Source organism: Dama dama, chromosome 18 (genome assembly GCF_033118175.1).
Source record: "Dama dama isolate Ldn47 chromosome 18, ASM3311817v1, whole genome shotgun sequence".
Lineage (NCBI taxonomy): Eukaryota > Metazoa > Chordata > Mammalia > Artiodactyla > Cervidae > Dama > Dama dama.
In genome coordinates this window covers 82,439,222-82,466,537 of record NC_083698.1, presented here as the reverse complement: position 1 = coordinate 82,466,537, position 27,316 = coordinate 82,439,222, and the positions used below count along the sequence as shown (strand labels likewise).

The window sequence follows — 27,316 nt, the reverse complement described above, 5'->3', positions numbered from 1 at the left end:
AATGCCGCGGGAGGAAAAAAGCCGCCTCTAAGGACCGTTGGTGAAGGGCTTTATTGAGCGGTCGCTCTCGGGCAGAACTCCCGGGGGCGGGTGAGTGAGGAGACAAAGGGAGTCTGCGAGGTATGAGGGGTGGGCTGGCGTCCAAGCCAGGTCTTTTCATATAAGGAACAAAGCGCGGGCTACAGCGGTGGTCAGTGTCCGAGGGCTCCGGGTTGGTACCTGATTGGACCAGGCTGCAGGGGGTCGGTCCCCGGAAGTTTAGCCAGCCTCTGGAATTTGCCTTGCGGCACTTTTCCGGGGCATGTCTCAACATACCCGACCTTTCAGTTATCCCCTTCTCCTCCTGCCTTCAGTCTTCCCCAGCATCAGAGTCTTTTCCAATGAGTCAGTTCTTCACATCAGGTAGCCAAAGGATTGGAGTTTCAGCTTCAGCATCAGTCCTTCCAATGAATATTCAGGACTGATCTCCTTTAGGATGGACTGGTTGGATCTCCTTGCAGTCCAGGGGACTCTTAAGAGTCTTCTCTAACACCACAATTCCAAAGCATCAATTTTTCAGCACTCAGCTTTCTTTATAGTCCAACTGTCATATCCATACATGACTACTGGAAAAACCATAGCTTTGACTAGACGGACCTTTGTTGACAATGTCTCTGCTTTTTAATAATGCTGTCTAAGTTAGTCATAGGTTTTCTTCCAAGCAACAAGTATCTTTTAATTTCATGGCTGCAGTCATCATCTGCAGTGATTTTGGAGCCCCCCAAAATAAAGTCTGTCACTTTTTCCATTGTTTCCCCATCTATTTGCCATGAAGTGATGGGACCAGATGCCATGATCTTAGTTTTTTGAATGTTGAGTTTTAAGTCAGCTTTTTCACTCTCCTCTTTCACTTTCATCGAGAGACTCTTTGGTTCTTCTTCGCTTTCTGCCATAAGGGTGGTGTCCTCTACATAGCTGAGGTTATTGATATTTCTACTGGAAATCTTGATTCCAGTTTGTGCTTCATCCAGCCTGGCATTTCACATGATGTACTCTGCATGTAAGTTAAATAAGCACGGTGACAATATAAGCATTGAAGTACTCCTTTCCTGATTTGGAACCATCTGTTGTTCCACATCCAGTTCTAACTGTTGCTTTCTGACCTTCATATACAGATTTCTCAGGAGGCAGGTCAGGTGGTCTCGTATTCTCATCTCTTTAAAAATTTTCCACAGTTTGAAAAAAGAAATTTTTCCACAGTTTGTTTTGACCCACACAGTCAAAGGCTCTGGCATAGTCAATAAAGCAGAAGTAGATTTTTTTCTGGAATTCTCTCACTTTTCCAATGATCCAACAGATGTTTGCAATTTGATCTCTGGTTCCTCTGCCTTTTCTAAATCCAGCTTGAACATCTGGAAGTTCACGGTTCATGTATTGCTGGAGCCTGGCTTGGAGAATTTTGAGCATTACTTTACTAGCGTGTGAGATGAGTGCAATTGTGCGGTAGTTTGAACATTCTTTGTCATTGCCTTTCTTTGGGATTGGAATGAAAAACTGACCTTTTCCAGTCCTGTGGCCACTGCTGAGTTTTCTAAATTTGCTGGCATGTTGAGTGTAGCACTTTCACAGCATCATCTTTTAGAATTTGAAATAGCTCAGCTGGAATTTCATCACCTCCACTAGCTTTGTTCTTGGTGATGTTTCCTAAGGCCCATTTGACTTTGCATTCCAGGATGTCTGGCTCTAGGTAAGTGATCACATCTTTGTGGTTGTCTGGGTCATGAAGATCTTTGTTGTATCGTTCTGTGTATTCTTGCCACCTCTTCTTAATATCTTACGCTTCTGTTAGGTTCATACCATTTCTGTACTTTATTGTGTCCATCTTTGCATGGAATGAAATTCAAATAGACCTGTGTTTAAATCTGCCTCTGAGTGACTGTCTAGCCTCAGTTTTCACCTCTGAAATATGGGTTATTGTGTGGATTAAAGGTTATGTATATAAGGCACCTGGCACACAGTGGGCCCTGCATAAATGCTTGTCTGTGTACTGCTTGTGTTAAATGTATTGTTGGTTTAGCAGTCAAGCTTATTGTCAGTGGTCCTCAGTGGCTGGGAAACATGTCAGTGTGGGTGACACGTGGGGAATGCTGGCACTTAGAGCAGCCCACACCAGCAGTGAGTAATGAGCCAGTGTCTCTGCTGGAAGTGGATCTTGGATGTAATTGTTGTCGAGTCAGAAAAAAATGCATATTCTCTGCCAAATAGAAAAGTATGTCTTTCTTTCTTGTCCAAGTCATACAGGACAGGGCTTCTGAATGAATCCCATGTTAGGTCACTAGAAATACAACTCTGAATTGATACCAAACTACCCAGTAATGTTGGGGTCCAGTTGCTTCCATTTCAGTCACTAAATGGATCATTACCATCCAGCTTATATTTCCCTATTTTCCTTATAAGGATCTCATGACGGACTCAGGAACCAGATGATTTATTTCTGACTAGTACAGTGCTGGAATATAGTGTTCTTTATTGACTTTTTCTTAAAAATCCCTAACCTTCAAATATATAAACCAAATTTTAGAATTGCCATAGGTTGTAGAAGAGAGATAGGTGGGAAGACTCTAAAAGTTAACATTTGCCTATTTATTAGACTTAAAAAAAATTTAGAATCCTGATGGAAGAAGCTTGCTTTAGAGAAAAGTGCATTTGGGAAATGTTTACTGTGAAGGTCAGAAGAGTTTCACGAGAAAATTAAACTAAAAGCACTCCTCACTTCCTTCAGGTTCTCCCTCTTGGAATTTTTGATGGTGCTTGATGCTCTTTAAAGTGAGGCTATTTTTTTTTTTTTTTTTTTACAGCCATGCCTCATGGCATGTGGAACCTTAGTTCCCCAACCAGGGATCAAACCCTTGCCCCCTGAATTGGCAGGGCAGAGTCTTAACTACAGGACCACCAGGGAAGTCCCTAAAGTGAGCCTCTGACTGCAGAGACCCCACCAGGCCTGACTCTGAGGTCAGCACTGCCCATTTCCTCCTGGGACTTCAGTTCTATATACACATGTTTCTGTTTCCCCTTTCATACCAAGATACATGTCAAACCTCCCTACAAATAAACCTTATGAAGCATTAAGTTTAGCCAAAGGCTCCTTTGAGCAAATTCCGCAGACTCCATCTGAAGGCCCATTACCAGCTCCCTTGAACAGTGTTGTTTTTGAAGCTCCCAGATGTGGTCAGAAATTGTTTCCAGGGGTGGGAGTGGGACCAAGTCTAGCTCCACCAGGATGCTCACCCCTGATTGTATTACTCCAGAATGTTTTCCATGACCTCAGGGATGATCACCTGCCTCACAAGTTGAAAGAAGAGTTTAGCCCCTTATTCAAGATGAAAGGGAAAAAAAAATACTTCACTGCATCTTGATTGTGTGTGATGCAGGGAGAGATGTAGGAAAGAGGGTTCCTGAGACACCAGAAGAGCTTGGGATCAGTGTTGTAATTTCTCACCAGCAGGAAGATCAGGAGGTAGCATTTTTATTTATTTATTTTTTGGAGTCTCACTGTGTGTTCATTGCATTGTCCTTGTGAGAGGGTGTCTCCCTCACTCCCTCTCCCGGCATCCACAGGCTGGTTGACTGGTCTTGGCTGTGAGCATCTTCTTGCTGCTCTAGTCCTGTTCCCGGGTCTTGGTGGACATTAAGTAAAGGTTTGTTCAGTGAAGAAAGGAGTGCATGGAGGCAGGAGCTGAGTATTATTCATCACTGTCCTATTCCCAGGTGCCATCCTGGCACACACATAGCAGGTGCTCTGTAAATGCCAGGTGTGGATGGATGTGAATGGTACCTGATGCAGCATTCAAGAAGGGGGATGGGAGTGAAGCAAAAGAACAGAGAATATGGCGTTTCTCTGTGAATACAGCAGTCACCTTGAGTATCTGTTCTTATCGTGTGTTGCCTATTTAAAAACAGAACTCTAGGGGACATAATTCAGTGTCATCTTATTCAGGGGCAAGGAGAAATCAGAAACAAGATCTTGGTAAAAAAAAAACGAAATGTTTTAAGTCAGATTTTAAAGCTTGGGAGAACAATGGCCTTGTGAATTCAGTTATTAGTGGAACAGGTTGAACAGGAGATGTTGACCAGGATGAGTGTTAGTTCCTCAGTCGTGTCTGACTCTTTGCAACCCCATGGACTGTGTAACCCTCCAGGCTCCTCTGTCCATTGGATTCTCCAGGCAAGAATACTGGAGTGGGTTGCATGCCCTCCTCCAGGGGATCTTCCCAACCCAGGGATTGAACCCAGGTCTCCTTGTTGCAGGTGGATTCCTTACCACCTGAGCCTCCAGGGAAGCCATTAAAATATTTTTTTCAAATCATCTATTGCTTTTTTTTTGTAAAAGCTGATTTTTTTTTTTATACGAAGGATATAGCTAAGTCCAAAGAGAGAATACACTGTTTTAACTCCACAGGTGCCTTTTCAATGTTCCCCAGGTTGTGAATGCTGCAGGAGGTGTCTCCTTTCTGGATTCAGTCACTCCCATGGATTATTTCCCTGGCTTAAATTTGGAAGGTTATCCTAACAGAGACAGTACAAAGTACGCTGAGATTTATGGCATTCCATCTGCTCACACTTTATTACGAGGGACACTGAGGTACAAGGTAAGTGGCTCTATTTGAGATGAACAGGTTGCCTGTTTTGATGTAAGTAATGCAAGCATGTAATTTTTCTTCATAATCAGAACAATTAAGATGATAAACCAGGTTGGAGTCTGTTTTCTCTTTTGATTGATTGTTTCAGGAGATAACACGGCTGGAGCAAAAATGGAGTCTTTGACTCATGAGAAGTGTGGGGGCAGGTGAAGGGCAGCTTCAGGTGTACTCAGGTTTGGGGGTCCAGTGACCTCACAGGGACTTGGTTTCTCTTCACCTCTCAGCCCTTCCTTCAAGCTTTGGTTGTGTCCCCTGTCTCACAGAATGGCAGGATGGTAGCAGGATCTTAGGTTCAAATCCAGTGAGAATGAAAAACTACATCTTCACAGTCAAAAGTAGAGTTTTTATCTCGTGGGCCCCTGAGATCAGTGCGAAAAAAGGAGCCAGTCAGCTTTGGCCCCTGTTTTTCATCCCCAGAGCTGATCATGTAGTCAGTGTCACCTTCCCCAAATCAAATCTTAAATGTTGTGGTTTTTTTTTTTTTTTTATCACAAAGTCGAGTGTAGATACTAGGGCCATAAATACAAATGTCCAGTACACATTAGAGGAATAGTTACAAGTGTGACCAGATTAAGACAATCAGTATAATGGTTTCCTAGGGCTGTTATAACAAATTACTATGAAAGTTTTAACAACAGAAATGTATCCTCTCAGCAGAGTGTGTGCAGGGTTTGTGTCTTCTGGAGGTTTTGAGGGAGAAACCTTCTCTTGCCACTCTCACCTCACTTCCAGTGATTGCAGGCAGTTCTTGGTGCTCTTTAACTTGTAGATGTATTGGTTCCATCTCTGCCTCCATCTTCATATCATCTTCTCTTGCTTATGTCACTGTGTCCTGTCCTCTTCTTGCCAGGACACCAGTCACTGTATTTAGGACCCACCCTAAATACTGAGATCCTTAACTAATTACATTTGCAAAGATTCACATGAAGTCTTTGAGGTCCTAAGTGGCCATGAATTATGAAGGGTACGTATTCAACCCTCTACAACCAGCATACCTAAAATACATAGATCTCTAAAAATTAGGGATCTGATTTCAGATCTCACTGCCCTGTGAGATTTCCTGGTTCCTGTGCTCTCATGAATGTGATTTCCTCACTGTCTGGGAACTAAATGAATTGTCCGTGATAACATCTTAAGTAGACAGAAGAACCATGGATGTTTCATAAGCCTTTAGGCACAGGACAAATTCTAGTGGGAATTAAAGTCATGCCCTCCCCAGATCTGGCAGATTCTTGATTCTGTTTTCTTCTTGTTCTAAGACAGTAAGTAGGGACTATTTTTTTCAGGGGATTCAGGAGTTAGGACTTTCTGATAACTTTAAGTATAATCTCTGGCCAAATGTATAGACCCCAAAATAGAGGATTTTAGAAGATTTAAGAATTAACTAAAGCTCTCAAGAATGTGTAGGGGTGAGAACCATCCCACCAAACCTGAGAGAATGAAAGATGTCACGGGGTTCATATCCATGAGGGCCACCACCCTGAGCAATGTCAGTAACCCTTCAAGTAGCCAGAATGTTCTTTCCAGTGTTCGAGATGAGACCCTGTCACCCAAGTGTGATCGGGAGACTTTGACTTTTTCCCTGCACCTGCTTATCACATGAGTCCTTCTAGACCCAGCTTAACATCACCTTCTCATGGGATCTTAACTCCTCTCCTTGACTCCCCTCCCCCACATCTATGTGAGTTCTCCTCCTGTGCTCCCAGAGCTGTGACGGCCCACTGTAGTGGTCGTGGTTTTGCTTTCTATGGACCAGGCCTTATTCATTGGTCTTATCTGACCCTTCTCCTGGACTGCAGTGTCTTCATGGGTGGGCCCTGCATATTTCATCTCTGTGGCCTCAGCCCTAAGCACAGCAATTTGCTATGGACTTACCGATAAATGAATATACATAATAAATTCATCTCAAGAGGTCACCATAAAAATATATTTCTGAGATTGAGAAATAGCTCAGAAATGTCTCAGTATCTGAGATTTTGGCAGAGAAGTGCTCCAGTATTTATCAGGTCCTAGAACCAAGCTGGAGTTACTGCTTTTTTGTTTCTCCTCTTTGAACTATATTTACATTGGGTTAGAGCAAATGAATGTGAATTCTTTAATTAGTAACCTTTAAACAGTTTGAGTAGTACAGCTTTTCAGAAATGTGAAAATCCACACATTAAATGGTGAAATATCCAGTGGCGACAGAAACTATATCTTAATAATTTTATTGCTTTCTGAAATAACATCCTGCCTTTCTCTTCTTCCTCCTCTTCTTCTCTTCCTCCTCATCCTTCTATTCTCTCTCTTTCTGTTTCTCTCTAACTGCGGTGGCTATAAAGCCCCTTATTTTGACTTTCTCATTCCCCCCTCCTCCCACCATGATTTGCTCACAAGAGAACATACATTATGATCTTCCTTCGCTTTATTATTGTTCAGAATCCATGCATCCTGCCATTTGTTTTTGTTTTTTTAGCATACTGGATGATGGATAATGGGCTGAGGGCATGGGGATGAAGGACACACACACTTTCTGTGCTTACAGTTGAGCAGCTGAATAAACAATGAATTACAGTTTGTGTTAAGTGCCACTGTAGAGGTATGCACAAAATACTGCAGGAATCCAGAGCAGAAGGGAGTGCCCACTTACCTAGCAGTAAGTTCAGATGCGCTGAACTGGGTCTTAGGAGCAAACATTTCATAGGTGAGAAAGAGGTGTTACCACATTCCAGGCACAGGCCCAGTGTGCACCAAGGCCCATGTCTCTGGAAGAGCCCAGCGGCTTATTTAGGGAATGTGAGTGGTGGAGAAGATCATTAGTGGGTCAGGCTGGAGGGGTGTATTGGCATGGGTTTCATGCCTAGAACTTTGGCCTGTCCTACAAGAATGAAAGACCCATGAGGAATTTTTATCAGTGGTGACATTTTAGAAATTTCAAACTCCTACCTTTTCCCCTGCTCCTTATTTGCATTAGAATAATGACTCAATGAGTGGAATGTATTTTCTGCTTTGGGGGATGTTCTTACATGCTCCTTCTTCCATTAAAAAGAGAGAACAACTGTTCTGTTAAATATAATTCTGCTGACTTGAATGTGTAACACAAGAGGAAATTTGCAAAAAAGCACCACTCACATGTTACCAAGAAAAAGTAAAGACCCTGTTTCGCAAGTTCTCTTAAGTAAACCAGTGGAATGGTTTTTACACTACTGATTTTGGTTTGAACCAAAGGGTGGCTGCATCAATGCTAGCATACAAATGGCTATCTTCTGCCTGTTTTTGAAATGAATTATGAAGATAGATTCTTCTTTTCAAAAGAATTAAAAAACAATTTTAAAGGCATTTTCATGTGTTGCTTACCAACTCTTGTTATAGGGGTATGCCAAAGCTTTGAGTGGATTTGTGAAATTGGGTCTCATAAACAGAGATGCGTTTCCTGCCTTTCGACCTGATGCCAATCCGCTCACCTGGGTGAGTGACTCTGGAATTACATCTTGTCTGCTGCTCTTCAGAAATGCCTTCTGAAATGGTCAGGTTTGAACCTGGGTTTTGACCAGCAAAGAACCCATCCTATGGTCTATGTGCAGAAAGTTAAGTCCTAGTCCCAAAGCCCCCTTTCCCTTCACTGTTTTGGGAGATGGAGGGGACGTGGAGGCTGACCCATGGGGCCTATTTCCTGTAGCAACTTGTACCACTTGATTGCCCCCTCAGCCCTGAGCAGAGATGGGCTTGCCCTCTGCGTTGGGCTCTGGGCTCTGTCGCTTGTCTAAGTGCTGGCCTCACTGACAAGAGTTAAACTAGGGCCTCCTGAACCTGGGAAGGCAGGAGAGCCCTGGTGGTATTCCAGAACTGATTCCCAATGCCCGAATTAGGTCTTTCATTTGACCATTTGTAACCATGAGGAATTTGAGTTTTTAAGTCCTGAGTTTATGTACATATCTGTATTGCATTTACATCCTAGAGTCTCAGGGTTAGAAGGGACTTTGGAGACTTGGAACTGCAAGCTTCCACTAACTGCCAAGAATTAATTTGTTACCAACTGGTCATCCAATTTAAATTAACATGCCCATATTTCAATAGAGATGCCAGAAATCTGTTCCAAGGAGATAAGAATCTGTACTGCTAATCCCATAAGTCTCCCAGTGAAGCTGTGGTATTCTTGTTAGCTGGTTGCTTTTAAATTCTCATTTTTTGTATATATGAGAGTTTTTTCAATCCAAGTTTCAGCTTTTATAAATTAACTTGTTGAACAGAAGTGAATAAACATCCATGGAATGAATCTGATATTGAGGCAATTTGACTGGGAAGGTTGGTACAAGCATTCTTGGGGCTGGTCCCCTTATCTTGGCAGCTACAGTCTAGAACAGGGGCTGGCAAACTGTTTTTTTGATGAAAGACCAGACTGTAACTTTTTTAGGCTTTTATGGGTCACATGGTCTCTGTCAGACTACTCAGTTCAGACTGCTCATAAAAAAATGAGCGTGACTATGTTTCAATAAAAGTTTTTATTTACAAAACCAGGTGGTGAGCTCAATTTGGTCTGTGAACTAGTTTTTTTTTTTTTTTCCTCTTTGTGGGAAGGTTTTTGATTTTTAATTGGAGGATAATTGCCTTATAGTGTTGTGTTAGTTTCTGCTGCACAACAAAGTAAATCAGCTACGCGTCGTATACGTATATCCTCTCCCTCTTGTCGCTCCCTACCAACCCCCATCCCCCCACCCAGGTCATCACAGAGCACCTTCCTGCTAGGTATATTTTACACACAGTAGTGTATACATAAGTGTGTGTGTGTGTGTGTGTGTGTGTGTGTGTGTGTGTGTGTGTGTGTGTGTGTATGTGTATGTATATATGTGTGTGTGTGTATATATATATATATATATATATATATATATATATATCTCCACTCTCCCCATTTGTCCCATCTTCTCCTTCCTTTGCCGAGCAAGCTTGTTGATTTTTAATCTAGAGCAGAGCCTGGAGAAAGTCTTGTTTAGAAAGTGGAAAAAGCTATGACCACCGTTTAACTGTTCTTCCTTTGAGATTTTATTATCTGCACAATCTCCCTCATTTCCTGAACTTACAAAAGAATCGTGGTTGCCACTAGCAACCACAGCAAAGATCCTTCCACTCTATCCTGGCCAAAACAAGAATACCAAATCCTAGACTTCTGGAGGGCAAGGGATAATGGGTGAAAGGTGATGAAGAGGATCTGCAAAGGCAGGCAAACTGATCGTAAATATGATATTACTCTTTTGGTGTTGATTTGGTGTTATGACTCATTTTTATCGCTGAAATATCATTCTAAAATACCATGCATTTATTGATGTGGTTTGCAGACATGTGTATGCACATGTGTGCACCACAATTTACTGTTTTTAATTATCTCTAATTTAAAATTTGAGGTCCAGTGTCTTCCTAGGATAATCTCTAAACTTATTTTTTTATTTTATTTGGAACTTAGAAGTTGTATCTTTGTTTTTCTAACCAGAAAGAACTCCTCTGTGATCTAGTTGGGATTTCATCCTCTTCCAAATGTGATGTGCTTAAGGAAGCTGTCTTTAAGAAACTAGGAGGAGACACAACCCAGCTGGAGGCTCTCGAATGGTAGGCACGCACCAGTCAACCTAGAGTAAAATACTGGATCAATGATCACTTAGTTCTTTCTAGTCAAAGAAAGGTCAAGATAGAAACAGACATTTCACATTATCTTTGATGAATTTGCTGCTCTAAAGTTGGCCCGTTGTAGAGAGATTACCACATACTATGTTCATAAGGGGATTAAAAAGTAGGTAGAGAGAGGAATTCAGTGGCAATTATAACTTGGGAAATACTTATTTTTGAGAAACATCACTACTCAGTTTTCGAGAAAGGTGGGGCATTTTTTTCTCTCCTGTAGGAGATTCTCCCACTCTTCTTTAACTACTTTAAAATACTTATTCACCTGGTCGTGACACATTCTGCTGGTCCCTTCACATGGGACAAGCAACCTATAAGTTAATCTCAGGAGAAGCTTGGCAAGAGTGTGCACTGACCGTGTGTCTGGTCTGGCTCCAGGCAGCACTCGTGGGAGGGTCTGGGGATGATTCTAAAGGTGAAAACATTACTGTTATTATTTTACAGTAACTTGGGAGTCCTATAACTTGAGCTGTCCTCTTTCGATTCTGCCCTTTCAGGATGAAATCCAATGAGTGTTCCCTTCTGCTTCCCAAGTGAGCATATATGTAGGACTTGGAATTAATGCAGCCATCTCTTATTCTTTGCAGGTTGGGCCTACTCGGGGATGAACAAGTCCCTCAGGCCGAGTCTCTCGTGGATGCCCTCTCCAAGCATCTGGCTGTGAAGCTTTCCTATGGTAGGCCATGGGCTATGAGCTGAACATCCCAGAAGAAGGATCTTAAGAGCCAGTGAATTAGATTGGAGGGCAGGAGTTACACAGTGGGAATGGGCAAACATGATGTGAGGGCAAGAGCACTAGGGCTGTTTCTCCAGAGGGAAGAATAAGAAAACTACCAAGCAAGAGTGAACTTGAAAATACGGCCAAGGGAACCATTATTTGTTTTGCTTTTAATTTCTGGCACATTAAGGGAGTGCTGAAGCAGCATTCTGGGGAAAAGAGAGGATGGCCTCTCCAGCAGTATGCTCATGTCTGTAACGGGGTTACAGTGAGACCAGTCTGGACAGAGGAATCTGGTCAGAGTTATCGTTTCCTTGAATTTTTAATTTGTCCTTTGGGCTACAAAGCAGTATATCTAATTATTTAAGGATACACATAACAGGAAGGAAAACTTGAAAGCAGAAGGGGAGGAGCAGGGGGATGAAATACGGTATTGGAGTTGTAATGATAATGACATTGTCAAATGTATATTTATTAATTTTAAGGTCCTGGAGAGAAAGATATGATTGTGATGAGAGACAGCTTTGGAATCAGACATCCTTCTGGACATTTAGAAAATAAAACTATTGATCTTGTGGTTTATGGTGATGTCAATGGTTTCTCAGCCATGGCTAAAACCGTGGGGTTACCCACTGCCATGGCAGCCAAGATGTTACTTGATGGTAAGTTCTTTCATTGAAGGACCAAGTCTGTCTCCATATTATCTCCAAGTCATTCAACACCTGGATGACATCAAGACTAATCAAATAATTAGTCTTCAGTATGACACTGGCTTTCACTAAAAGTGAGCCAGTTCAGAAGATCCAAGTTCTGGCTGACTGGGAGATCACCCTGTGATGAGTAAAAAACATGGGCTTTGGAGTTAGACCTGATTTCTGTTCCAGGTAAGCCCCAAGATGGCTGAGTGATGGAATGCCAGTTACTTAGAATCTCTGCATCAGAGTTCCTTCGTCTGTAAAGTGGGGAAATTGTCATCACTAATTCATAGGGTTGTATAACACTGAAGTGAAATAATACATAAACCTCCTACCACATAGAAGGGGTCCCCAGGGAATATTAATTGCCTTCTTTTCTTTCATTTCCTTTTCTTTTTTTTTTTTCTTTTTTGTATTTTGGGAGTGGTAACACTGAAATAGCAGAGGGTAGTCACTTCCAGATCTTCAAAAATATAAGCCATGTTTTATTAATCCTCATATCTCAACATACTATCAATGCTCAGTATGTTTTGAGCTAAAAGAATTCAAATTTCAACTTTCTTTAAGGACATATATGCTTTCAGTAAGCATTATCTCAGAATACAACACCTCATTTTGTCCTTATAAAGGTGTGAAGGGAATAAAAAACATCAAAACATTCTGTGAAATAAACAGAAGATATATCTATAGTAGCATATTATTGTTGTTTAGTTGCTAAGCTGTGTCCAACTCTTTGTGACCCTATGGACTGCAGCCCACCCCCCTCACCTGTCTGTAGAATTTTCCAGGCAAGAATACTGGAATGGGTTGCTATTATCCTTCTCCAGGGGATCTTCCCGGGCCAGGGATCAAACCTGTGTCTCCTGCACTGGCAGGCGGATTCTCTACCACTGAGCCACCAGGGAATATTAGTCTATATCCAATTAAACTACCTACTAGTTATTGAGGAACTGTAGTGAAGAAGTGATATGGGATGAGGTCACCATGACCTTTAAGGAAAGTGCCCAAATTTATTCTTTCAGCCATCCTAACAGATGCCAGTGCCGAAGTTACCAGATTGGTTTCAGATTTTTTTTTTTTTTTTGCCACACCGTGCAGCATGTAGGATCTAAGTTCCCAGGCTGGGAATTGAACCTATGCCCCCTGCAGTGGAAGTGTGGAGTCTTAACCACTGAACCGCCAGGGAATTCCCTCAGATTGGTTTAATTTCATTGTGTCAGTGTTAAAAAACGACATCAGCAAATCAGACCAGTTAGGTTTACAAGTTTTCTTTCTTCTTATACTTATTTCTCTGATCTGGTAGTTAATGCAGTTAGATGTATAAATTCAGTCTCAGTCCCTAAATTCAGCTGTGCTTTCCATGAAACCCTTTTCCTTACAGTGTAATCACTATGTAATAATTTAATAGGAGATATTTAAGCTGCTATTAAAAAAAAAATCCTTAAGCTGCCAACAATTCATTAACTTGGAGTTTACTGCTATATGGTGATTCTTGCTGTAGAAATTAACCTTTCTTACCACCTTTAAAATGGTAACTTCAAACTTATTTTCTTCTAGGTGAAATTCAAGCTAAAGGCTTGATGGGACCCTTTTCAAAGGAGATCTATGGACCAATATTGGAGCGAATTAAAGCAGAAGGCATTATGTATACTACACAGAGCACAATCAAACTATAATTGAGTATTATATTTTGTTTTTATCTTCCCAGCCAACACATTTCTGAACTTCTGTGCAGCAAACATGCTTGTTAATGTGATATTTTAAAACGTAAAGCATGATATGTTTTGATATGTCAATACAATTGTGTTTTTGAAATATAAATCTCTATTTTAATATGAAAACATTTGTTACAAGAGATGCCAGTAATTATCAGAGAACTTTAAAAATTCTATCATGTATTTTTTTCATGTGTATGTAAAAGTGATAATGCTTGTACTACTTGTTAACTTATTATGCAACTTTTTTTCTTACAAGAATATATTTTCCTATAATTAGCAGATGAAGTTTTATCTTTTTAGTAAGAAGAAAATTTCTTCACACAGCTTTATTTTTGTTTTGCTTTTGTTTTTCAGAGTGATTCAGCTGGATGTTTGTAGATTACCTGTCTACAAGCTTTTGCAATAATGCTATTTTGTGCCTTCTTGTAAAATTATGATTTAAGAAAGTGACATTTCTGATAGTTTCCTCTTTAATGTTTAGAAAAGGAATAGGTAAGATTAAATCAAAATCTACAGGATCAGCTCATTAGGCACAGGAAAAGAATCCAACATCCTTTTGTGATAAAAAAACACTCAACAAACTAGGAATAGAAGGGAATTCTTTAACCTGATAAAGAGTATCCATGAAAACCCCAGAGCCAATATCATACTTAAAGATGAAAGACTGATGGAGTCTCCCCTGAAATCAGGGACAAGACAGAGGTGTACACTCATGCCATTTCTATTCAGCTTGTACTGGAGGGTCTAGATGGGGCAATTAGGCAAGAAAATGAAATAAAAGACATCTAGATGAGAAAGGAAGATGTAAAACTATCTCTGTTTGCAGATGGCATAATCTTATACATAGAAAATGCAAAAGAATAATCTAAGAAAACATTAGCTCTAATACACGAGTTCATCAGTTGCAGGATACAAGATTAACATTCAAAAATTGTACTGGTATGCAGTATCAATTAATAAAGCAAAAATGATACTAAGAAAATAATTCTAAAAAGTAGAATAAGAATAGAATGCGAGTTCAGAAATAATGCTTATTGACTTTTGAAAAAGGTGCTAAGACAATTCAGTTGAGAAAAATAGTCTTTTCATCAAATGGTGCTGAAACAACTGGATACCCACATGCAAGAGAATAAAGTTGGACTCCCTACCTCACAACACATTTAAAAATTATCTAAAAATGGACCAAATGCCTAAATATAAGAGCAAACATTGTAACACTTTTAGATGAAATCACAGGTGTAAATCTTCCTGACCTTGGATTAGGCAATGGTTTCTGAAATAAATGACACCAAAGCACGAGCAACAAAAGGAAGAAAATAGATAAACTGGATACCATCATGATTAAAACATTCTGTGCTTTTAAGAATACCATCAAGAAGGCAAAAGACAACCCACATAATGAGAAACTGTTTGCAAATTATATATCAGGTAAGAGAAGAACGTGAATAGATAGAGAACTAGTGTATTCAATAAAAAGTAAAAGAGCCTAATTTTAAAAAAAGGATAAAGGATCAGAATTGACAGTTCTCAAAAGAAGATATACAAAAGGCCGCTAAGCACATGAAAAGATGCTTAGCACATGTTAGCTATCAGGGAAATAGAAGTCAAGTCTACAGTGAGATAGCACTTCAACGTCACCTGGATAGCTATTATGAAAAAAATAGTAAGTGTTGGTGAAAATGTGGAGAAGTTGGAACCCTCATAAACTGCTGGTGGAAATATAAAATGGTACGGCTGCTTGGAGAAACAGTTTGGCAGTTCCTCAAATGGTTAAACACAGAGTTATCATGTTATCCCTGGTGAAGGGTGAGGCTTCCCTGGCGGCTCAGACACTAAAGCATCTGCCTGCAATGTGGGAGACCTGGGTTCGATCCCTAGGTCGGGAAGATCCTCTGGAGAAGGAAATGGCAACCCACTCCAGTACCTTTGCCTGGAAAATCCCATGGACGGAGGAGCCTGGTGTGCTACAGTCCATGGGGTCGCGAAGAATCGGACACGACTGAGCGACTTCACTTTCATATTATCCAGTAATTCCACTCTTAGGTATAGAAAAAATGAAAATGCATCCACACAACTTGTAAACAGATGTTTATAGTGGCATTATTCATAACAGCCAGAAATCAAAACAAGTCAAATACCCATCAAATAATAAACAAAATGTGGCATATCCAGACAATGGAATATTATTCAGCAATTAAAAAGAAACTGGGTACTGATACATGCCATGACATGGATAAACTTCAAGTGAAAGAAGCCAGGCAGGAAAAGCCACATATTGTGTGATTTCATTTGTATGGAATGTCCAGAACTGTCAAATCTCTATATGGAGAAAGTAGATTAGTGGTTGCCTAGGGCTGGGGGATGTTGGGGAGAAGTGGGAGTGACTGCTAATGAATTTGGGGTTTTGGGGAGGGAGATGATGAAAATGTTATAGAATTGATTTTGTGGTAATGGAGGTACTACTCTGTGACTATACTAAAAACCATCGAATTGTGCACTTTGTGTGAATTGTATGGGGTGAGAATTATTTATCAAGTTGTACAAATAAAACTTTATTTTTCTCCTTGAAGGAAAAATGCTTATGTTGAGGGATTATAAATTAAACCTTCTGAGGGACTGTGCTCATATTCTGGCATATGAAACTAATTCTGCTGTCAAAATAAGCAGGTATGATACTTGGGACATATGGCAGTTGAGAAAATATCTATGCTATTTGAAAAGGATCAAAGTTGATTAAGGCCTGGTCCCACCTGTCAAAAATAATTATGTAGAGATCAATAATCTATAAGTAAGTAAAGGCATATCTGTTGTGGCAGTTTTTTTTTTTTAAATCACAACATTGATTTTAACATAATCAGTTAGGAGATAATGCTTGTGTTGAATATTCATTGGAAAGACTGATGCTGAAGCTGAAGCTTCAATACTTTGGCCACCTGATGCAAAGAGCTGACTCACTGGAGAAGATTGTGATGCTGGGAAAGACAGAAGACAGGAAAAGAAGGAGATAACAGAGGACAAGATGATTGGATGGCATCACCAACTCAATGAGTTTGAGCAAGCTCCAGCAGATGGTTGAAGGACAGGGAAGCCTGGCGTGCTGCAGTCCATGGGGTCACAGAGAGTCGGACACGACTGGGCAACTGAACATCAACAATGGTTGTGTTGCATTGACTCCACTTGCAGTCTGGAAGAGCACTCAGATGACATGGGAACTAGGGAACCTTGGGTGGGAGGGGGAACCCACTAAGATAATATAGCAACTGGTTTGGGCTTTAAGTGATAAACGGGTAGGATTGAAGAGGCGGATCTAATGCTAGAAAAGGAAACGTCAGTAAGCTTGAGTAAAGTAGACAGAAACACTGCATTGGCTCTCAATAACGAGTCATATACTAAAGCATACAGATGGAATCTAGAAAAATGGTACTGATGAAACGATCTGCAAGACAGAAAGAGAGACGCAAGTGTAGAGAACAGTTGTGGGGACACAGCGGGGGAAGGAGAGGATGGGACAAATTGGCGAGAGTAGTATTGACATATATCTATGTGTGTGTAAAATAGCTAGCCAGTGGGAAGTTGCTGTGTAGCACAGGGAGCTCAGCTCAGGGCTCTGTGATGACTTAGAGGTGGGATGGGGGAGGCTCAAGAGGGAGGGGCTATACACATATATATACACACACATATACACATACAGTCATAACTATAGTATATAATAGTTATGACTGATCTGTGTTGTTCAGCAGAAACCAACACAACACTGTAAAGCAATTATCCTCCAGTTAAAGCCGTCCAGCAAGGATTTCAGCAGTAAAGGTGGTGGTGGTAGGATCTGGGTATGGATGGATAGATTACAACTACGAGCATTCAGCCCTTGAGCTACATTTGTGAATCCCTGGTCTAAATCTTTTGATAGGCTTAATGCTCACATCTTCCAGATTTTTCTACCTTTTTTGGCCTCCTGTAGACAATACTGGTATTTATATTTCCAGTTTTCCTTGTCCTAGACTCGTGAGACGCTAGAAATTCCTCTGAGAAGCAGTGTGATTGTTTCTACCACATACTAGCTCTTTCTTGTTCCACAAACTGAGGACAACAATAAGCCACAGCATGGTTATAAAGGTTCTGAGAGAATGTAAAAGCCTGATGTCTAGTAGATGTTCAAAAACACTAGTTTTTCTTTTTTTTTTTTTGCAATACTCTTTCCAATAACAATTTGCTTGAAATTTACATTAAAGATAATGATATTTTAGCTCTGAGATATTTTTCAATCTTTTGGATACATTTGGAAGACTCCTCAAGGATCCATGCCTCTCAGGGAAGTCATAGATGTATCTGCTCCATAAGGAGAGTTGTAAAGTGGTTATAGTGAAGAAGAGACCAAAATGATCATTAGGCCAGCTCTGACTTTACAGAAGAGAAAATATGTCTCACAAAGTTAAATGACTTGCCTAAAGTGACAAGACATACTACTGAAATTTGATCAGCATTCAAAAGCCCAAGATACTTTATAAAATTTGGGAAGAACTCTGATTTATAAAACCTCCCTTACCATGGGTTGTTAGGGTCACCACTAGCCCAAATAAGGCCTTTTTGAGAATTAGAGAAAAGTACTCCTAGGTACTTCTGTCAAAAAATTGTCATCAAATATGTAAATTAGAACAATACACTTTACTTATCATCTAATGGAAAAAGTAAAAATATTAATCATAACATCATAATAAATATTAATCTTATTAAATACATATCCTAATAAATATTCAGTGTCTGTGCTTTGATTAGCTCCCCAGTAGATGCAATGAACAATTTGCATAGCCATGCAGGTAGCTACTCTTATCTTTTGTATAGATTAGTCTTCTTTACCATGGTTTACATTTGGCGATTATATTGGAAATATATGGACCAGACTTGAATTCTACTGGAAAGGATCCAGTGAGAAAAACTGCCTGTTCTGAAGAAATATTTGTTAGTCACTAGCAGCTAGTCTAATAACTTCCAATTTCCAATTTTTTTTTAGTCCTAACACTCATTCTTAATTTTACTTAATTAGCAAGAAATACAAAACACAGAGTTAAGTCTTGAAGCTTCCTAGTGGCTCAAACAGTAAAGAATCTGCCTGCTCTGCAGGAGACCCAGGTTCGATCCCTGGGTCGGGAATATCCCCTGGAGAAGTGAATGGCTACCCACTGCAGTATTCTTGCCTGGAGAATTTCATGGACACAGGAGCCGGGTGGGCTACAGTCCATGGGGTCACAAAGAGTCAGACACAGCTGAGTGACTGAATAACAAGAACCAAGTAATGTAATAGGGGTAATTGTGTTATGTTAGTACACATTGCTCTGCTGTCCTCAGATGTTCAATTCTGAGTTTCCTGTGTGCCTTACTACACAGTTTGGGAATCAACTCTATACACTGTCCCATCCCATCAACCTTTTTTTACGTCCATCATTTCAGAGGGAACATATCCATAATTTTCTTCTACATATGCCTCAGTATTCCACAAGCAAACACAAACTGATGGTGATATTTATATTTATTTTTGCAATGCCTTGGATAAAAACCATTTAAACAATGTCAGGTAAGGTGTTATTCTCATAAAAACATCTTCCTTCAAAACAAATGTATTTTTATTTTCCATAAAAGTTAAAATTACATGCTAAAACAGTTAATCACAACACAAAACAATATCAAGAAGACTCACAGAGTAAGACCAGATAATGAGCTGCATCATTAAACTAAACAATTACACAGAACTAGAAAACTGACTCAGTAGTAAAATATAAAAATCTACAATTATAAATATAAATTTGGTCCATGGAGACACTAGAGCAGTATTTACAGTAAGTATTAGATTATTTCTACATTAGGTGAATACTGCAGTTGTAAAATGTTGAATATCGTAGGGAACAGGGTGTTTTATTTACAGTATACTATATTAAAAGTTATATTTCTAGCAAACTTGATGATTGCTACAAATACAGCTAAAAATTTGACACTAAAAACAAACATGTTTTCTGTTTGGGAATTCTAGTTGGGAATTCCTAGTATCTGTAAATTGAAATTTTCTGTTAAAATCAATATGAAAAAAAGATACCACAATTTCATTCTTAGAAATACTGTAAATTTCAATCATTTTAGTTTAAACACAATAAGTGAATTACAAGAAGTTTTGCAAAAAAGGCACACATTGTTAATGATGTAAATTTGGCAGCAGAATCCTATGTCATGGTAGTAACTGTCAGGTGATGTGAAGTAAACAGATAACATAACGGAACTGATTTTCCAGTCTAATTTTAGAAAGAGGGAAGCAGTGCTCACACGTGGGCTCTTCTCACCCCTTTCCACATCAAACTAAAGACTCTAAGCTCTCGGCTATATTTCCATCAGCCAATGCCGCGCCGTTACTGTCCAGAGAGGTGGACGGGTTCTCTTCCTGCCTTGTGCTCACAAGGCTGAGGACTGCTTTGTAGAGAAACTGATACTGCTCCTGGGGAAGAGAGGTGGTAAGAAACAGGAAACTCAGTGAAGACATACATTTGTAGAAAGAAGGAGTGTTTGCAGTCATCCTTTGCTACTGTCCAAGGAAGGTCACTGTGTGAAGGGCTCTGTTACAATTGGCAGAGGTACACCATCCATATTAATGTCTCTTTCTGATTAAATTTAAAGTAGCTCCACAATTAGCCAACCCTTACGGACCTACACATTGGCCCATATACATTTGCCAATGGTAAGCACTCCCTTCCTGCTCAGACGTCATGCAATCAATCAGAAGGTGATGTGATAAGGTTCTAATACTGATTGATCAACTTGTGTGTAAGCCCCTTGGCACTCGATTCTTGGATCCCGCTGAGTTATTCGTTCTCCATTCTCCAGTTGTTATGAAACCTCAGGACGGCACTGTCAGCACAGGAATTCAAGGGGAATGCAGGCCTTTCACAGGACCCACTGTTGACCCACTGTTTACCCAGCATTCTTCACACTCTACCAGCCCGGCCAGTCCTATGTCCTGCTTTGTGCAAAGGAGAGCATGTGTCCTGCTCTGGTTTCAGAGACACACAGAAGAATAAACAGTTGCTCTCTTTCAGATGCCAAGTTGGGGATGGTGAGGTGGGGGCAAGGCAGTTGCAAAGACTGTGAGCTAATGGCTGGCACCACAGTAGAAAATCATTAGGACCACATGTCTTAGTAAATGCATTTGTGAAACTTGGGTGTAAGCTTAGTCTCCAGAAAGCAATTTCAAATGACAAGCTTGGTACATACAACTCACCTTGCCTGAATGACACTTTTAACAAGGGCTCCTCTGAAGTGTGTGTGCACAGGAGTTTCCCTGCTCTCTGACCAGCTGGTGTGGGCTGGAGCTTTGAAGGCAGACCCTTATACGGCTCTTCCATATACAGACCAGAAAGCTAGAAGGGAGCCTATGATTTCTGCATTCACCTAAGCTTCTCCCACCAGGGCATACACAGAGTTCCCTACTGTCTTTCTAGCCCTTTTTTCTATAATAAAAGCTTCCAAATTATTCTCAGAGTTGAGACTTATCTTTCCAGATGTGCGATGCTCTTTCTTGATTGCATGAGTGTCCTTCTCTCTCTTTTTTTAAAAGTACCTTCAGAATTAGCTACTTCTTAAGTTTAGAAAAAAGCAAACAATTGAATTCTATCTTCTGACTGCTCTTTGAGGCTATGCAGAACTTGAATGCTGGAATAAAATGTTTATTTTGCTGTATAAATCAGATTAGTTGGTGCTTCTACTAAAGATATTTTTTCAGAATTACACTAAGTCTCACAAAAAGGCACACAATGGAATTGAAAATTTTTGATCCATCAATTTTATGGAAGATAAACTTTAAATGTTTATTGTTTATAGTTCCAGGTCTATGGATTGCAAACAGGATATAATTCAACTTGAAAACTTCAGGTTAATGTTATCAACGTGTTCTTTTTGATACACAACAAAATGATTTTGGTAGCCCCTAGCCACCTCATGCAAAGAGTTGACTCACTGGAAAAGATCCTAATGCTGGGAAGGATTGGGGGCAGGAGGAGAAGGGGACGACAGAGGATGAAATGGCTGGATGGCATCACCGACTCGATGGACATGGGTTTGGGTAGACTCGGGAGTTGGTGATGGACAGGGAGGCCTGGTGTGCTGCGGTTCATGGGGTCACAAAGAGTCGGACACGACTGAGCGACTGAACTGAACTGAGAAAGTAACAGGCACTCTAACAGGAAAAGCTTGATTTGCTGTCTTGTTACTTACAATGTCGGCAAAGACTCCCGGCCTCATCAAATTGATCATCTTGGCTACCTGGTACACATCCACGGAATTTTCTTTTTCGAGTTGGTGCATCAGGGTCGTCAGAGCACAGAAGGTTCCAGCTGTCACTCCTCCGTGCCTGGAAGCAAATGGAAGGGGCAAGGACTCCATTCAGGTGCACCAAACATTCACATCTGGAACTCACAGAGCATGTGGCCTTGACAACTTGGCAGTAAGAACACTGAAATTTTTAATATATTGTCTCATTTTATTGTCCATGGAACCATGGTTTAATTTGAAACATTTCAGAGTGTTCACAGTGTTAGTAATGAGACACTTTGTAGAAGTTAAGTATTTGGTTATACATTTTGTTTTGTTATACTATGGAATGGGTTGGCAATAAATCAAAATAATCTGACTGAGGTTAAATAATAATATATATTATAAAATAAGTATCTAAGTATCATATATAATATGCACATGCATTTTGGTTGACAACAGAAACCTGGAAAGATCAATTGGATACAGATTTCTATTTCTGGTAAATAAAAATGACATCATGATATCAATTTTACTCCAATCCCAGGAAGTCAGTGGCTGAGGAATGTCTCACTGGTTAGAACCTGTAAAAATCCAGGTTCTAAAACACTGACTCATCACACAAAGTGTTCTCAGCGCAGAATGCAAGAACAGATGCCTGTGACCCTGCACCCATCTTCTGCCTTCAACAGGAGCTCTAAGTGGAAAATAAACCCCAAACTATTGTGTGTTAATCATGTCCATGAGAAGCAATAATCCACCCTGACTGAATAATTCACCATGGGTCCAAAATATTAGGTTAGTACAAAGATAACAGAAATATACACACACCCAGAGCATGTCAGTTGTGAACAGATTTAAGGTGTGGCACTTACTCATCATGAACAATCATGGGCCCATCCCTGGTGGCGGCTTCTTCTTTGATAATACTTATAAGTTCAAAAGTTTTACTAATGGGGCTGTCTGGATTTGGCCATTTGGGGCACTGAAAGTGCCGCACTTCAAGTACATAGTCATCCTACAAGAAGAGGTAAAATCAGTGTTTTAAAAAGTGTCATATTGGGTGGTGAGTAGATGCATTGAGGAAAATCAGTAACTACGGGAATGCAATAAAACCAAATCACATGCTGAGTGCAGGAGTCATTACAGCCCATTCATTGAATCACAGTGCGATGAACTAGGGTTTTTGTTTTTTTTACTAAACTCCTGACTATTTACAAGACACAAATTTGAATTCTTTGTCAATAATTATTTCCATGAAAATCAGGAATTGTAGGAAGGCGATGAAACCAAGTCACTGTAGCAGTTGTTGTAGTCTATCCATCATCATGGAAAGGAGAAATCACCATGACACCATATTTGCTGTGTATAGACGTGGCCTCTTTTTTATTCTAAAATAATCCTTGTTGGTGGACTTTATACTGCCAATCAAATCATGAACAGAGATGTGGCTGTGTCCATAAAATTAAACTTACAAAGAGAAATCTTGTTTTAAAATTTGCTTTAAAAATTGCATAGATATTCCTTTAAAAATTGTGAATCATTATATTGTATACCTGTAACATATAATACTGTAAATCATCTGTATTTGAAGTAAAAAAGAAAAAGATGGCATATACTTCTTCAAATAGCAGCATTACTCAGGTTCAACAAAGGGAAGAATATGATTGCATGACACAGTGTGGGAAGTGCTGGCAAGGAGGATGGAGACATGGGTCCCACTCTAGCCCCAGTTCGGATTCTTGTTTAAGTGACCAAACCAGGTTGCATGACTTTAACTCTCTTAAACTTCTGATCCTCAGTTTCCTAAAGTACCTTATACATATACAGGAATTTGATTTATGACTGAACTGGTATTGTTGATCTGTAAATGATGCTGGAACAATGGCTATTCACATGAAACAATAAAACTGGACTCTTGACTCACAAAATATAATATGAAACATCAATTTCAGGCAGAACTAGAAAACATTTAGAAAACAATGTATTTGCACCATCAATTTTATAAGTTTTGGTCAACCAAATAGTCTAGCAAATACTGAATTTTCTTATATATCCTATATATTTTACCAGTTTCAGAATTAAAGTGAAACATTTAAACCACCTAAAATATGATTTAATTTTTTTCTGACTGAGCAAAGTCCTCTGAATTTCACATGCCTTACTCATCATTATTAGCATCTTTTAGTGTTTTACAGGAGCCATACGATAATTTATGAACTATGCTGTAATTACAGAAATAATTATTGACAAAGAATTCAAACTGTGGATAATCAAGAGTTTAGTAAAACAACCTTAATTCATTGTATTGCATATTTTCAAAGCAGTTCTTCACTGAACAACCTCCTGCACACCAGAACAGGGCAGTAAACTTGTTTTTACTGGTAGGTAGTCATGTATGGATGTGAGAGCTGGACTGTGAAGAAAGCTGAGTGCCGAAAAATTGATGCTTTTGAACTGTGGTGTTGGAGAAGACTCTTGAGAGTCCCCTGGACTGCAAGGAGATCCAACCAGTCCATCCTAAAGGAGATCAGTCCTGGGTGTTCAATGCAAGGACTGATGCTGAAGCTGAAACTCCAATACTTTGGCCACCTCATGCGAAGAGCTGACTCATTGGAAAAGACCCTGATGCTGGGAGGGATTGGGGGCAGGAGGAGAAGGGGACGACAGAGAATGAGATGGCTGGATACATCACTGACTCGATGGATGTGAGTTTGAGTAAACTCCGGGGGTTGGTGATGGACAGGGAGGCCTGGCGTGCTGCGATTCATGGGGTCGCAGAGAGTTGGACACGACTGAGCGACTGAACTGAACTGAATATTTTTCCCATTTTACTTAGGAGAAGACAAGGTAAATACTGACCTTAAAACATGAGAATTCGGATTAATAAAATTATTTGTTTTTACTCTGTTTATTTTCAACTTAACTTCTATCAGCAACTGCTTTGGAGTAAAGGAGAAATTTTTGACTTCCTGTGTGTGTAGAAATCAGGGATGGTGGAGTTTAGTGATGGCTAATTGTTTAACGATTCTATAAGATTTTAAAAAATGAAAATAACATGTAAGGTAAAATTTATTATTTGGGTAATTTGCCTCAATTTATAAGAAATCAGATTCCTTCTTTTAATTTCTAGGAGAGATCTTTAAACTGGCATATATTTAAAAAGATGAAAAGTTTATCATTTAAACTATGTCCATACCTGTGTAGCTTCTAGGATGAAATCTTGCATTATAAGTTTCTCCTCATTAGACAGACATTTGTGTTCCTCAGCCATAAGAGTGACCTTAAAACTCTCACAATTTATAGGCTCATCTTTATTTGGCCAGTAAACAAATTCATCTTCTGCCTGGAGGATTAAAAAACAAATAAGATTCTAGATTTTAATAAAATGTCTAAGTCAGACTGTGAAACAAAGTTAACAGGTTGCCATAGAAAATTCAACTCAAATTTTTCTTTAAATCTCAAAATTTACTCTTAAAATATCTTAACAAGTTTTATTAAAAAAAAATGCAAGTAGAAGTATATGGACTGACTTCATTCATGATTGCAATTCTAATTCCCTAAACAGCGTAATAAATACTTAAGTTAATTTCAATCTACTTTTATTTAAAACTGTCATTCAACGATTTCAGACCTGAGTTACTGCATTCAAACCAGATCCAATAATAGACAAGATGCAACTTCAATATTAGTTCATTAGTGGAAAAAAATGCTTTGTGTACTGGACTTTTGGGTAGTTGTGCCTTGATACCTACCCTAAAAAGAAAGTGCCAAAAGTGACCTGAGGGACTTACCATGTTTTGACCATCTGGAAGCATAACAACCAGCTGGGCGTTATGGTCCCATATCATCCTCCAGAAATCCTTGATGGTGTGGAGAAGGGGATGCTGGGTGATGATGAATTCATTGCTCTGATAATAACCCTACATAATCAAAGAGAGGATAGAAAGAGCCTTGGCATATGACTGTAAACATTCAAGAAACAGTTACAGGTTAATGGTTATGTTAGTCTTTTTATTTTTAGATTGTGTCTGTAAATAATAATGTGATTATTATAGCCAATGTTATGGACCCATCCTACATGCCAGGTACAGTGCTAAGCATTTTCCTCCTTTATTTCTCACAGCAGTACTATGAGAAAGGGAATGTGAGCTTCACTTCATACATAATTAAACTGAAGCAGAAGTTATCACCTTAAGTTATCACACAGTTATCACTTCTAGGAGGAGACTTAACGAAATGGCTTGTGGACTATGTCTCCCACACTAGATAGAAGAGAAATCTAGAAATTCTGCATTTCTTAAATTTCATAAGTCCCAACGGCAGTGCCAAATTTCACACCTACTGGCAGTAGGATACTTTACATCTTGACTGCCTCTGCCAGAGGGGAACTAGGGGTGGCACCTTGCAAATGTTGCTGCAGAAACCTGAAAGCTGGTGCCATTGAATTAATCATGATTTCCATGTTGCTGTTTACCAAAACCATGGCTCCTTCTGCAACGGAATCTCTTAGATCCCATTCCTAGCCCCCATAGACCCATTTAAAGTATGGAATGTTTTTTATTTTTTTTAAGCTTTATCTTCATTTATTCATCAAGTAGAATTCTACTCAATTTACTTTCTTTTGGTTACAATCTTATTTGATAAGCAGAAAACTTTTAAGTTCATATATTCAGATTTGAATGAGTAGGTTGTACATAATTAAATGTTTTTTTCATTAATTGTAGATGCTTTGGATAGGAAAAGATCTTTTTTAAAAAATAATTTTATTTATTTCTGGTTGTGTTGGGTCTTTGCTGTTTTGAGGGCTTTGTCTACCTGCAGTGAGTGGGGGCTCCTCTCTAGTTATGGTGCACGGGCTTCTCATTTCAGTGGCCTCTCTTGTGGAACACGAGCTCTAGGGCTCGCGGGCTTCCGTAGTTGTGGCAAGTGGGCTCAGTTGTTTGGGGCTCCCAGGCTCTACAGCACACACTCAATAGTTGTGGCACATGGGCTCAGCTGCCCCTCAGTACATGGAATCTTCCTAGATCAGGGATTGAACCTGTGTCTCCTGCATTGGCAGCTGGATTCTTTACCACTGAGCCACCAGGGAAGCCCAGGAAAAGACCTTGAAAGGACTTCCAGTCTATCCTGCAACTTCAATCAACATCCCACATCATTCCAAGTAGATAAAAATTCATTCCATTTTGTAAATATTCAGACATACTGTGGCAAGCTTTGTAGGTAGCCAGCATTTAATTATTTTCTTGATGAGAACAGCCTTTTATCTAACCAACACACAATGCAATATTTACATTTGTCTCAACCCATTCTCGATTTTTGAGTAAAAACATCTGCTTCCTGTAGTATTAAGAAGCCCCTCTTTAAGTATGGCATGCTTTTAGATGTCTCCTGCACCTCTTGCATTGGCAGTCAGATTCTTTACCACTGTGCCACCTGGGAAGCCCTAAAAATGAAAGTGTTAGTCGCTCAGTCATGTCCGACTCTTTGCGACCCCAGGGACTGTAGCCCGCCAGACTCCTCTGTCCATGGAATTCTCCAGGCAAGAATACTGGAGTGGGTAGC

The 27,316-nt window shown here is 39.8% G+C and overlaps 2 protein-coding genes across 8 annotated transcripts in view; one reads left to right on the top strand and one right to left on the bottom strand.

Moving 5' to 3' along the window:
• The window catches only part of AASS (aminoadipate-semialdehyde synthase), a 74,316-nt gene extending 56,608 nt beyond the window's left edge, over positions 1 to 17,708 (top strand). For 4 of the 5 annotated variants that reach the window (XM_061165692.1, XM_061165689.1, XM_061165693.1 and 1 more), the window contains 6 exons: positions 4,461 to 4,628; positions 8,031 to 8,126; positions 10,144 to 10,259; positions 10,919 to 11,007; positions 11,535 to 11,711; positions 13,302 to 17,708. In XM_061165692.1, the coding sequence (XP_061021675.1) occupies positions 4,461 to 4,628; positions 8,031 to 8,126; positions 10,144 to 10,259; positions 10,919 to 11,007; positions 11,535 to 11,711; positions 13,302 to 13,420 (765 nt within the window). In that variant the 3' untranslated portion in view covers positions 13,421 to 17,708. The remainder of the gene's footprint in view (positions 1 to 4,460; positions 4,629 to 8,030; positions 8,127 to 10,143; positions 10,260 to 10,918; positions 11,008 to 11,534; positions 11,712 to 13,301) is intronic. The other variant, XM_061165691.1, reaches the window with a different exon arrangement.
• A 1,329-nt stretch (positions 17,709 to 19,037) lies between these two features.
• PTPRZ1 (protein tyrosine phosphatase receptor type Z1) overlaps positions 19,038 to 27,316 on the bottom strand; it is a 192,537-nt gene continuing 184,258 nt past the window's right edge. For all 3 annotated transcript variants that reach the window (XM_061166387.1, XM_061166388.1, XM_061166389.1), the window contains 5 exons: positions 25,546 to 25,674; positions 24,951 to 25,097; positions 22,627 to 22,769; positions 21,716 to 21,851; positions 19,038 to 19,943 (listed from right to left, as the gene is read on the bottom strand). In XM_061166387.1, the coding sequence (XP_061022370.1) occupies positions 19,803 to 19,943; positions 21,716 to 21,851; positions 22,627 to 22,769; positions 24,951 to 25,097; positions 25,546 to 25,674 (696 nt within the window). In that variant the 3' untranslated portion in view covers positions 19,038 to 19,802. The remainder of the gene's footprint in view (positions 19,944 to 21,715; positions 21,852 to 22,626; positions 22,770 to 24,950; positions 25,098 to 25,545; positions 25,675 to 27,316) is intronic.